The sequence below is a fragment of the Rhinatrema bivittatum genome, chromosome 15, assembly GCF_901001135.1.
Source record: "Rhinatrema bivittatum chromosome 15, aRhiBiv1.1, whole genome shotgun sequence".
Lineage (NCBI taxonomy): Eukaryota > Metazoa > Chordata > Amphibia > Gymnophiona > Rhinatrematidae > Rhinatrema > Rhinatrema bivittatum.
In genome coordinates, this window is record NC_042629.1 from 52,513,284 (window position 1) to 52,526,609 (window position 13,326).

Sequence of the window (13,326 nt, forward strand, 5' to 3'; positions counted from 1 at the left end):
CTTTGAGTCTTTCCAACCTATGATTTATACCCAGGCTAAGTGAGAGTGTGCACTGCTCATTAGATGTTTCTCACTTTGAGTATTGGCAGCAACAGCAGCAGTGAAGGAGCTCTTGCAACTTCATGTGGCAGCCAAGGTAACTGAGCTGGTTGCATCACAGACTTCTCGCTTCTCCTGCGCTTAGATAAAGACGGAACTGGTGCATCATAACTGGTTAATTTGTGTCTTTGTCATCTCTCCCTTTGTTTTAAAATTTAGAAGAGACTGATGGATCTTTCCTAGCTCTTCTTTTAGCCGTATGAGTCTTCTGTACGTCCACACTGTCTGCTCTATGGAGGTTGGTGTGACATACAACATTGTTAATGCAGGGATAATGGACGTGAAGAGGTTGGGAAATGCTGACTTAGAATAAGGAAAAATATGCAGTAGTGCAATAGATCATTGATTGATTTTCAACCAAGCAAGCTGCTGAATGAGTTGTTTCTAGACTACAGTGGAAAATACAAACTTCAGGAACATAGAACATACAGCATTAAATTTTATTCTATTTTTTTTTTTTAAGCTGTGATCATAACGTCACAAAAAGACAGGGATCCAGCAAGCGGGTTGTATACGACCAAATCATCTCTTCAGTACTTGCCAACAAAGGATGACCTAAATGCAGAGTTTACCTGTACCGTCGTGTACGACATGCCAGGGGGCAAGGAATCATCTGTCTCTGAACCAGCTGTCTTTGATGTTTACTGTAAGTTTCTCCATATATGTGACAGGTTTAAACATAAATATGTTCTTTGCAGTAATCAAAGGTTACTTTTTCCATACAATTACTGAACCACGTTTCATTGGTCTCACGCCTACAGCAAAAGAGATGATGTCCCTATGTTAAAGACTGAGAGGAGAATTGAGGCAGAGTACATTTTGTACCAATCTGAATATCTGTTTTGCTGTATATGAGAGAGAGTGCCACCAGTTAAGTTTTTGGCATCATCTACTACATTTCCGCTGTTCTAATAGTGACCTCAGGGAGTAAGAAATACTTAAGAGGGATTGGAGCCAAAATATAGTTTACTACTTAAAATATCCAAAGGAAAAAGAGTAAGATCAATTGAAGGAGCAGTGGAGCCAAGAAACAGGTAATTGATATTTTTCAAAATATAGTACTGTTCATTATCGTCATTTAACTATATACTTCCAAAGCAGTCTGAATTGTTAGAGCTGAGCAATCCAAATGGTGGTGGAGCCTTAGTAGAGACTAGAGAATAGGCACCACATAAAAGAAATCAATTAAAAATTGTCACCTTCTTCCTTCTTGAAATCCTTATGTTTTTTTTCTTTAGATAAAATAGATAAATTATATCCAACATACAAGGAAGAGAAACTGAATTATCCAGCCTGAGCTAGGCCTTGTTAGTTCTGTAATGCAGAGCCACAGAACAGCTCCTGGGGCAATGGCTTGGATGCTCTTTCATTTACTGTTTCTAACAACATCTTCAGAAAATCTCCACATTGGAGGGAAGTAAACTCTATCCAAGCTGCTTTTGTCCTTTATTCTCTTCAGTACCATTACACCAGAATAAGCATGGCGGACCCAATTCTGGGAAAAGAATAGAATTCAATGTATAGTTTTATGGGGGTTTTTTTTGGTTTTTTTTTTAATGAACTAAAGGTTTGCCTCAAGATCATGACGTGTGTCTTTCCTAAAGCAACTCTACTTTTCAGTATCCAGATGATCTTGTTTGCAGTGCTTATCTCATATTTCTGTGTGATGTAAGATATTATTATTCAATATTAGTGCATTAGTCTGATAGATTTTGCTATTTTTTTGTTGCTGATGCACTGCTCCTAAACAGTGTGTTCTGTGTAATACAGTTAAATTTCCTTTTAATGAAACTCACACTGTGAAATCTGTCATACTGATCTTTTATATGTGAAAGAGCAATGGCCATTCCTGCCTTCGTGGAAATGCGCTATTAAAGACGTTTTACTAAAGAGAAATGGATTTTTATATTACAGGGTTTCTTTGTAGTTTGTTCCAACCAGGAATAGTACTTGCTGTGGAAAGTATCTATTAACTTCAAATCTTGTATAAAAGATACATTAAGGCAATTACCATTACCTGCTTCATGGAGAAATGGTATATAATTTAGTCTTTTGAATTGTAGGCGCCGAGTAATTTTGTGCATGACAAGAATTGTTATAACAAGTCCATTATTTTCACAGATCCTACAGAGAAGGTGACAATTCAAATACTGTCACCTACAAAGAGTATTAAAGAAGGTGATAACATCACTTTAAAATGCATAGGAAATGGTAATCCTCCTCCTCAAGAATTTTTGTTTTACACTCCGGTAAGTTTTCTATTACAATGACTTAGTTGCACTATTGTGTTTTTGTATTATCAAGTTATATGAGATGACAACATGTATCAAACAGCTTACAGCGTTTACAAAACAACACGAGAGAGAGAGAGAGAGAGACCAGTGACTCGCTATGTTTTAATTAAGGTGAATTTTACAATAATGGGAGGTTCCAAGGAGTAATGGGCCCTTCGGATTTATAGGGAGGGTCCATGCCTACCGTGCGGCTCAGGGTTGGGAGGACAAATGCTGAGTCCGGGAGTCACTAGGGGGAGCAGTCTGGAGTTTCTGAGCCTTTTTTTTTTGGGGGGGGGGGGCGATGTTCTGGACAGTTTTAGTCCCAGGAGCTAGTGAGGGTCAGCTAAGGGGGCTGTGGCTCTCGCCGTGCTCGTGGAGGAGAGAGGGCTGTTCGCCTCGCCTTTTTTTTTTTTTTCTTTTTCCAAAGTGGAGGTGGATCCTGTGGGAATCCAAGGGAGTTCAGATTTGAGCCAGGTTCCCGATTCCAAGTCTGAAGGAAGAAAGGAAGTCAGGCTAAGGAGCTGATGCAGCGGTCCGGCAGCATTCTGCCATTCTTTATCTGAGAGAAGAGGAGAGGGATCCCCTGAGTCCTACCCCGGTCCTCAAGTGGTTTCAGAACTTCTTCTTTTTGGGACTGGGTCTGATCTATTTTTAAATATGCTGCAGTTGTAAGAATGAGTGTGGCAGTACTCATTGTTTTTCTGCCTTGTGTATTTTGGGCTGTTTTTCTTCTGTATATGCTGATCTGCTTTATTATTTTTTTCTTTATTATTCAATAAACTTTACTGTTGGTGTGGAGCACAGTACTGCTTGTGAGGACTGTGTTTAATTTTTTTATAGATTGATCCTCTTTAGGGCCCTACAGGTTACGCCTGCCCCCATCACAGAATCCATGTCCTGCAGCGAGTGAATCTGTGCTCAGCGGGGCTTGTATGTCTGGCCCCCTTGAAAGGGGAAGGGGGATTACACTAATATGCTATCAGCAGGCCTGAAAAAAATGCTGAATATATTAGCAAATTCCATTGAAAAAATATAATTTTGGGGGAAAATAAGCAGTAATTAAGGTTTTTATTTTTCGTCACCCATTTTTAAACATGCTGCTTATACTGGATGCTATAAAATCTCCTACTGTTCCTTAAACCCTGCAGGTATCAGTAGGTTAGAATATCCTTCTGCACTTCAGTTACAAAGTCCATAGCCTTTTTTGTCTAACTAAGCTGTATATGATTTATATTATGCAGAGCTGGAGGAGCCTTCTCCCAGACATGAGGTCTTTCTGAAAGTTCACATGTCAGAGTAGTGCACTAGAGCCTCAATACTTTGTTTTTTTTTAATTACCTGACAGAGTGCCCCTTTTTTTCAGATTGCCTCATCCTGATTCTTTATAGGCAGCTTGTTCCCTCTAGTTTGTTGTTTTTTGTAAAAGTAGGGTGCCAGAATGAAAGATTGCTGCTTGTCATTATATTACCTTACTGTTTGTATTATCCTTGTGGCATGTCCAAATGTCTTTTTGATAAATGATAAAAGCATGCAAATCTTGGAAAGCCATATAAAGAGGAATGCCTTATTTTCAGTTGGTACCTGATCCTGAAGGCACAGTGAGATGATGGCATGCTCAGGGCGCTACAGACAGTTGATTGCAAAGGGACATTTTTATTTCTCTTGAATCATAGAAAATGACAGCAGATAAAACCATAGGGCCTGATTTTCAAAAGCATTTGCACACTTAAAAATGGGTTTTACATGTATAAATGCATTTTACCCATGTATGTGGGCTTTGGAAAGTTGCTACAATATAAGGCATTGAATTGTCGATAACATATTCACATGTGTGCATTTTATTTGAGCAAATGACTTTTGAAAATTGCTGCAATAGTAGTTACATTTACACATGGAAATCCTTTTGAAAATTACCCCCATAAGGTCCATCTAGTCTCTGCCCAGTTCCATTCCTGGTGCAAGGCCGTAGACCCCAGTTAAATTATAGGATCTTTGTCCTTTTCAATTTTTAAAATATAAGTACTGTACTTTAGAAAAGCCCAGTTTTTAAAATTTTGGAGCACTTAAATGCTAAATTTCATATACCTCTTTATAGTTTATTAGGCATTAGCTATTTGAAAATAAATGAAGCAAATGTTATGGAAATGTAACTTCCTGATTTCCACTACTTAATATTGCCTTTTGCCATTTCATATTCATCAAAAGGGACAACCAGAAGGCGTAAGTAGCTCAAACACTTACACAATGACAGATGTAAAGCGAAATGCAACAGGAGACTATAAATGTTCGCTGACTGACCAAAATATGCTTGCTTCAACTACTGTCACTGTACATTGTAAGTACATTTTTGTTCATATAATCCTGTAATGCAAGATATTCAGCCAAGCAGTGTCAACTTCTGAATGCATCAATGATAAGAATCAGAAACACTACATAGTGTTTTTAATGCACTTCTTTTGGTAATTCTCAAAATCTTATTCCACGTGCTATGCAAAGTTTTTTTGGCACATACATATCCAGTCTTAAAAATGAGACCTATTTGCATTAAACGCTAGCTAGGTAAATTAGGATATAGTGTGCAGTTTTGCTTCAGATGTTAACACAAAATTACTATGTATGTTATATGCCTCAATTGTAAATTGAATACTATTTTACTGAGCTATTGATTTCCCTTGCTGTTAGCTCAGGTTTAGAATATTAAAGATAGTTCAGTAAAATGAATTCTCATTTTAAGATAAATTCTGGCAAGCAATCTTGTACAAGATGAGCAAACCAAAAATCTTCAGATGCAATATTACTACTAATCATTTTTGTACTGTTGCTAAATCACAACTCCTCAGTGTTTTACATGCATTAAGAAGTAGTGATGCTGCACTGAAGATTCGATTTTCTGATTCCATACAATACAATGGGGAAAAAAAACATTGGGGTTAAGGGTACCTGCTTGGGATTGCTGAACTAGCTGAATAAGTATTAGCATCTTTCTCTGCATACTAAAACAACACTGAAATGTCAGCTGAAACAGATAAAGACAGAAAGTGACCTTTTTATAGATATTTCCATCTCTGAGAATAGAGGCAAGAGGAGATGATTTGAGCTGGGGCATTTTTCGTGTCACATCTCACCTTTCTGGTAATAGAATAAAATGTGCTGTGATTTTTAGTATTTTCCACACCTGTGATAACTACTTCCCTCTGGATCTTTCTACTACAAGGTCTTGCAAAAATCTTCACTCCCTTGTACATTTTTCACATTCTGCTGTCTAAAAAAATATAAATCAAGATGCATTAAAGTAGGAGTTTGTTTCACTGATCTACACAACATATTCTACACTTCCAGCATGAAAGAACAGTGTTAGAAATATTCCAAAAGTAATTAAGAATTAAAAAAAAAAAAAGTCACACCCCTTGACTCGATACTTGGTGGAAGCCACTTGAGGACGTTCACTTTCTTCCTGCTGAGCCACTCCCTTGTTGTCTTTGCTTAGGATTATTGTTCTGCTGAAAGGAGAATCTTCTCACCAGTCCCAAGTCTATGGCAAACTGGAGCAGGTTTTCCTGCAGGATCTGCCTGTACTTTGTACCATCCATCTTTCCCTCAATCTTCACAAGCTTCCCTGTCCCCACTGTTGAAAAGCATCCCAACATGGTGCTGCTACCACCATGCTTCACTGTAGGGATGGTGTTAGCACGATAATGTGCTGGGTTTGGTTTATGCCACACAGATCACTTATATTAAGACCAAAAAGTTTCACTTTGGTGTCATCATACCCCAAAATCTCCTCCCAGTTGCATGCAGTGTCCCTTAGGTATTTTTCTGCAAGCGCTATGCAGCATGCCTTTTCTTTAGCAATGGCTTCCTTCTTGCCACCCTTCCATGCAAGCCATGTTTTTAGAATAATCTTGAAATTGTTGAGCAGTCAACATTTTCCCCAATCTCAAACAGAAACTCCTATAGTTCTTTTAAATTAATCATAGGCCCCACAATGAGCTTCCTCAGAAGTGTCCTTAACTCACGGCTATTGACTTTTGACAGGATGGCCTGATTACAGCAATGTCTTGGTGGTGCCAAACTGTTTCCACTTTACCATGTTGGATCTGACAGTGCCCAGGGGATATCCAAACATGTTGACATTTTCAAATAGTCTTCCCCCAATAACATTATCCAGAATTTGTTTGGCAGCTCTTTGTTTGCCATATGTTGACCTTTGATTCAGATTCACTTCATACAACAAACAGCTTTATTTCTTTCATCCAGGAATATTCAAATCAGCTCAAGTACTCTGATTGAACAAAGGTGGATTCTGTTCACTGGGTCATCAAAGAAAAATAACTGATTACAAATCCAGGAAAGTTAACACATCCAGTTTCCCAAGTTCTCATAATAAGGAAGATCCAAGCCAGGCTTCAAGGACAATATTGAATACCGGAAAAAATAAAAAACAATAAGCACTCTGAGGGATCCTAACTTTCTAACACAGAACCATCTTCTATTAAACTAAGAATCAAGAGGTTATTAATGTAGAAGAAGAATATCCCTGCAGATTCTTATCACTAATGAAATGAGACAGCTGTGAAGACTGAAAGAAAATTTAGGAAACATCTTTGTGCTTTATATAACATTTATAGGGATATTTTGGAAAAAAGAGTGCACCTAGCTGCAAAACTCTAGGCCCCATTAAAAGAAACTGCTTCCTCTTTCCTTGTGTTTGTCTGGCCACATCTGGGAAAACTTTGATTTTTCAACACAAAAAATTCTGAGTTCGATGTTTTAAAAAGTTCAATATTCAATCTCTATCTGGCTCTAGAACAAAGGAGACAGTTGCAGAGCTAGCCAGCTCACTATTCAAAGTCTCAAGCATAGCCGAGGTATTCACAGTGCTTGGTTCAGTTGATACCATTTCCACATTTTCCTTCTTAAATGAAGGCAAGTACAGCTTGCTCAGGCACCTTCAATACCCCCGGTAAATATCTTTTAAACAAATCCTTAGGTGATGTGAAAGGTAACTTGGGGGGAAATTTAATAAATCTGAGATTTCTTCTTCTCAAAGAGTTCTCTAGATTTTCCAATTTGTTGGACAAAAATGTATTTTCCTTCATTAAGGATTCTTGCAGTGGTTTGATATAATAGATTTCCTGCTTAAGTATATCGATTTGTTGTCCCCTATTGCTTTTAAAAGATTCCAAAGTTTGTACATGAGTCTCAAGATCAGAAAGTTTAGAGACCAGGGAATTCAATTGCACTGTAATAGAGAGCTCAAGGCCTTCTATAGCTTCCCAAATTGATTCTAAAGCAAAATAAGCTGGCTTTATCAGGGAGAACTGCTCAGAGGAAAATGAAATTGCTGTCGCAGGATAAACAGCATGAAGTGAATCACCTCCTACTGCACTCTCTCTTCTCAAAGTAGAAGTATCCCCCCATCACCTCCGGAGATAGTCTGACTGGACAACGCAGCCTCACCGCATGGCTCGGCGTCCTCTGCCTGGAACTCTGCCACGTCAACATCTTCAGCCTGCAACGCTTCCAGTGGCCAAGTCGAGTCTCGGGTTGCAGCAGGATTCATGCTGAGGGGAGCTCTGTCGATTGGGGATAACGATGTTAGCGAGTCTGGGGAAGAGCTGAGAGCAACTCCCTCTCGCTCACCTCCCAGCGACTCCGATCCTGTGATCCCCCGAACAATCTGGGCTTGCATCCAGGGTGGTTAGAGGATGTTCCGGAGTGACTGCAGAGTAAGTCCTCTCCTTAGCCCTCCTGACCAACATGAGGCATATTAGCAGGTAGGAAAAATGAATTTTAAACATGACAGAACTGCTTCACGCTGTGATGGCTACGATGCCCTGTTGGATCTCCTCCTACTTTAATGCATTTTGATTTGTATTTTTTAGACAGCAGAATGTGAAAAGTGGACAAGGATGTGAAGACTTTTAGAAGGCACTGTATAATTCAGTAGTTAGATGCATGGCTGAGGTCAGAGTGACAAGAATTGTGCGGATAATGCCATTTAGCAACCTGTGGAACAGCTAAAATCTCTGGCTTCATTTGCTCTTTTCTCTTGATACTATATCAGTACAGAGTAAATACAGTATTGACCTATACTTTAGACATTTCTTTGTGGATACTGCCTTAAGTTAGGATTACTCCGTTTTATGTTGGATCTTCATAACAGTTGTCAAAATACTGTGATATATTCTCTTCCTTAGTCATTATTGGCCAAGGTTATAGATTTTAAGGTGAATTTTAAAAGCCCGACGCATGCATTAATTAGGGGATGCATGCATATGTTGGGCTTTCGCACCGAGCAGATTTTAAAAGCCGCTGAGATACGCACATATCTCCTGGAGTGTGCGCATCTCAAAAGCAAAGCGGGGCATGGGCAGGGCGTGGGCATTTCAGAGTGTGAACTTGAGATGTGTGTGTGTGTACACTTAGGCATTCTGGTGCCTGCCTCGTAACTTTACTTATCCTAGGACAAACAGGAGGGTAGTCCTCACGTGTGGGTGATGACATCAGATGAAGTTTTCCGTGCCGGCCTCCATCTAATGATGTCACCCACACGTGAGGACTAATATCCTGCTGTTCTAGGAGAACACCTGTTACAGGTAAGCAACTCTGCTTTCTGCTGTGGATGATGTGTAAGTAAAAGAAAAATAAGGAGATCTGCGGGGTTTTAATGGTTGGAGTTAACTGGGGAGAGTGAAGGCTATCAAACCATGGGAGGTTGAAGGACCTATCTCTTAACTGGGTGAACTGGGGACAAACTGGGAAAACTGGGAATGGCATCTGTGTGCTCCCCTTTTAAAATTTCTGATTTACACGGTACAAGTGGGATTTTCGTGTGCGCCCGCGCGCCAGTTTGAAGGTTTCTGCCCTATTTTTAATTCCTCTTTCAAACAATGGAACTGGAGAAAAATATGGGAACAATATGAAGAAGCAAATTTTTTTTTTTTTTGGATCAGATGACAGTTTTCTTTGCCTTATTTAATTCTTATTTACTCTCTGCAAATAGTGCAATATTCTGAGTTGTTTCCTTCCAGGATTTTTAAAATTTTATTTTATGCTTGCCTAGATGTTGACATTTTGATCAAGGATTTTTTTCTAATAGATTTATTATTCTCATAATTCTTTAAGTGGACTTTGTGGTCTCATTCTGTCCCCATAATGAACTTGTGCATCCTTTCGTCTTCTGTTCTACAAATGTAGCTATTCACTGCGCAAATGTCTGCAGGTACTTTTCCACCAATTCCCAAAAGTCTAATGTGTATTTATGCCTTGCTCTTCAAAAATTACAGGCCTGATTTCCCCCCCCCCCCCCCCCCCCCCCATTCTATATGGATGAGGAAAAAGCTGAGTAAATCAGGTCCTTTCATTGGGAATACATTATACTCTAGGTCAGTGCGGCATTAGTTCCAGACTTCACACAAAAGTTAAACAATATAAAAGCTGATCCGTTCTAAATGAAATCTGAATCTAGGATTTATTTTGATTTGGTAAATTAGGGCCTCGTGTTCTGTTTTCCTGAAATGAGCACTCTTTGGATGGTGATACTTAATGGATGCAGATCGTTTTCTGCCTCTGTTCTCAGACGTCGGCGTTCAGTGGCTTGCTTTCTTACTTTAGTCGCATCTTCAGACAGCTGGGGAGAGAATAATCTTAATGTGACAAGAGTTCTCCTCCACTTTCTGTGAAGACTGCATCAACTTTAAATCAAATCTCAAAGCACATCTGTACACTGACAATCTAAGCAAAGAGAGAGCCTTCAGTGTTATGTAATTGCTCATAACTACACGCAGTGCAAGACATGGGAGAATACAGAGTGGTCTGGCTTCATTACAAAAACAATATAAATATATCGATTTGCACAGATAGTTGGGCCCAAGTAGGGTAAGCAGCCATTGATTCAATGTTTCATTAAATTTGATGTAGTAGTGTTACAACCTGAGGCAAAAATTAGAGTGGAAAAACTTCAAAATACCAGTGTGCAAAAGTTCACTCTGAGCAGTTTAAACATGTGATTACCATCATGTAATTTTATTATATGATGGTAATCACATTTTATTACCTGATGCTTTATCATATGTTGGTTTTATTTCCTGATGGCAATCACTTTGTTATATGATGATCACAGGTAATTTTATTACATGATGGTATATATCATGCAATAGGACTTTGTCTTGTAATGTCAAATTAAAGGATTCTGAAGTGTCTAGAATAACCTTCTTTCTCAGATTTGGATTTGTCATTGACACCAAGTGGTGAAGTTACTAAGCAAGTTGGAGAAGCTCTACCTGTGTCCTGCGCTATATCGTCCAGTAAAAATGTTTCAGTGGTTTGGACAAAGGTAATTGATTTTTTATTAGGTTCCTCTTTTTAAAATTGCTACCTCTTATTTACTGTTTATATTACCGGCTCATCTCAGGCTTTCACGCACTTTTCATAGCAATCTATTGTGAACTTATTTTAACTCCTCAAATATAAGCATATTTCATGGAATCACACTGTTTCACAAAGTTGACATACCATCCTTACCAAATTATTGCTGGAAGTAGTGTCATATTTAGGAAGATTGTTTTTCAGGTAGGGACGGAGAGCTTACTACACAATCGCCATCTAGCTGCTGGTCACTAGGTCTTACCTTGCCTGGAATTCCTAGAGGTTCTGTTGTAATTTAGAACAAGGTTACTTTATTTTTATTATTTTTTTATTTTTACTAAGAATCAAAAACATTATGGGCCGGAATTTCAAAAGGTTACGCACGTAAATCCGGACATGGTGTCCGGGATCAAGCTATGAAGTTAGTTATGATATACAGCGAGTGATACAACAATTTGGAACTAGTCTTTAGCTGAGAATTACGTGAATATATGGCTCCTCAAGAAGCAGGACATGCGAAACATCGGCCGTTGTCAAATCATTAGCAGAAGGCTAGATGTTGTTAGTTTTCATTTGACTGTCAGAGCAACAAGAATCTGTCTAAAAAAATTTAAAAATCCAAAAAATGTTTTAAAAATTTGCAAAGTGAAACCGCAAATGATTGAGTAGTCCGGACAGCCTTTTAAGGATATAAGGCACGTCATCAGGCTTGCTGATGAGGTTTCATTTACAATAATAATTTTTGGAATAAAAACAAGTATATTCATTATAAAAATGTATTCTGGTGAGTGGTATTATGAATAACTAATATTGGGGATTCCCCTTTTTTTTTTTATTTCGTTGTGATTGTGTGGGGATCTGATTTGCTCTTTTTTTGGATTACATTTAACTTGCCAATGCTTATGCTTTATCCTATCTTCTTCTGATGGATCTTTTGGCTAAAATAACCTCTTTCACCTCACCTTTTAACCATGCCGGTAATCATTTTGCCTTCCTTCCACCTTTCTTAATGCATGGAATCCATCTGGCCTGTGCTTCTAGGATGGTATTTTTTAACAATGCCCATGCCTGTTGCACACTTTTTACCTTTGTAGCTGCACCTTTCAGTTTTTTTCTATTTTTCTCATTTTATCAAAGTTTCCCTTTTGAAAGTTTAGTGCTAGAGCCGTGGATTTACTTACTGTCTCCTTTCTAAAATTGCTTCCTTTCATTGGTTCCTCTACCAATTGCTCCATGAAATTGTCTTTTATTCCATCCAGGAACTTTAACTCTCTAGCATGCCCTGATGTTTCACTTACCCACTCAATATTTGGGTAATTGAAGTCTCCCATTATTACCGCACTACCAGTTTGGTTAGCTTCCCTAATTTCTCTTAGCGTTTCATTGTCCATCTCACTATTCACTTCGCAAACATCCCCATATTTTTTTTTTTGACCCATAAAAATTGGATTGTGCATTTAGTCTCATGCAGGATCTTTATCCTGTTGGACTCTATGCCATCCTGGACATAAAGTGCCACCCCACCACCAAGATGCTCCTCTCTGTCATTGCGATATAATTTGTTCCCCTGTAGAGAACTATCCCATTGTTTATCTTCTTTCCACATTCTCTGAGATACTAATTAAGTCTGTCATCATTCACTGCTATACACTCTAATTCTCCCATCTTACTTCTTAGACTTCTGGCATTAGCATACAAACATTTCAAAGTTTGGGTTTTTTTGTATTTACATTCTGCTTTTCAGTCGACAGGGATAAATTGGAATCTTTTAGCTCAGGTGAGTTTTTAATTATAGGCACTTGGACTACTTTTCTTATTATTGGAACTTCTCTGATGGGATGTCCTAACTCTAATGCTTCATTAGTATCCTTTGAAGATACCTCCCTCCGAACCATGCGCTGCTGAGCGACTGTCGGCTTTCCCCTTTGTTCTAGTTTAAAAGCTGCTCTGTCTCCTTTTTAAAGGTTCACACCAGCAGCCTGGTTCCACCCTGGTTAAGGTGGAGCCCATCCCTTCGGAAAAGACTCTCTCTTCTCCAAAAGGTTCCCCAGATCCTTATAAATCTGAATCACTCTTCCTTGCACCATTGTCTCATCCACGCTATTGAGACTCCGGAGCTCTGCCTGCCTCTGGGGACCTGCGCGTGGAACAGGGAGCATTTCAGAGAATACTACCCTGGAGGTTCTACCTAAGAGCATAAATTTGGCTTCCAGAACCTCCCTCCCTCATTTTCCTATGTCATTGGTGCCCACATGTACCTTGCCAGCACTGTTTAAAATCCTATCTAGGTGATGCATGAGGTCCGCCACTTTTGGACCAGGTAGGCATATTATCAGGTGATCCTCATGCCCACCAGCCACCTGGCTGACTACATTCCAAATAAATGAATCACCAGCTATGATGGCCAACCTAACCCTTCCCTCCTGGGCAATAGCCCTGGGAGACTCATCCTTGGTGTGAGAGGACAATGCAATACCTAGAGAGCAGGTCCTTGCTACAGGATAATTTCCTGCTACACCAGGTTGATGCTCTCCGATCATGAGACCTTTCTCTTCCATGGCAGAACCAGGGCTGCCAGACT

General features: G+C 39.1%; 1 protein-coding gene across 2 annotated transcripts in view; it reads left to right on the plus strand.

Moving 5' to 3' along the window:
* The window catches only part of ALCAM (activated leukocyte cell adhesion molecule), a 143,493-nt gene that overhangs the window by 93,380 nt on the left and 36,787 nt on the right, over positions 1-13,326 (plus strand). For both annotated transcript variants that reach the window (XM_029577918.1, XM_029577919.1), the window contains exons 6-9: positions 563-745; positions 2,221-2,348; positions 4,581-4,710; positions 10,601-10,713. In XM_029577918.1, coding sequence (XP_029433778.1) covers positions 563-745; positions 2,221-2,348; positions 4,581-4,710; positions 10,601-10,713 — 554 coding nt within the window. The remainder of the gene's footprint in view (positions 1-562; positions 746-2,220; positions 2,349-4,580; positions 4,711-10,600; positions 10,714-13,326) is intronic.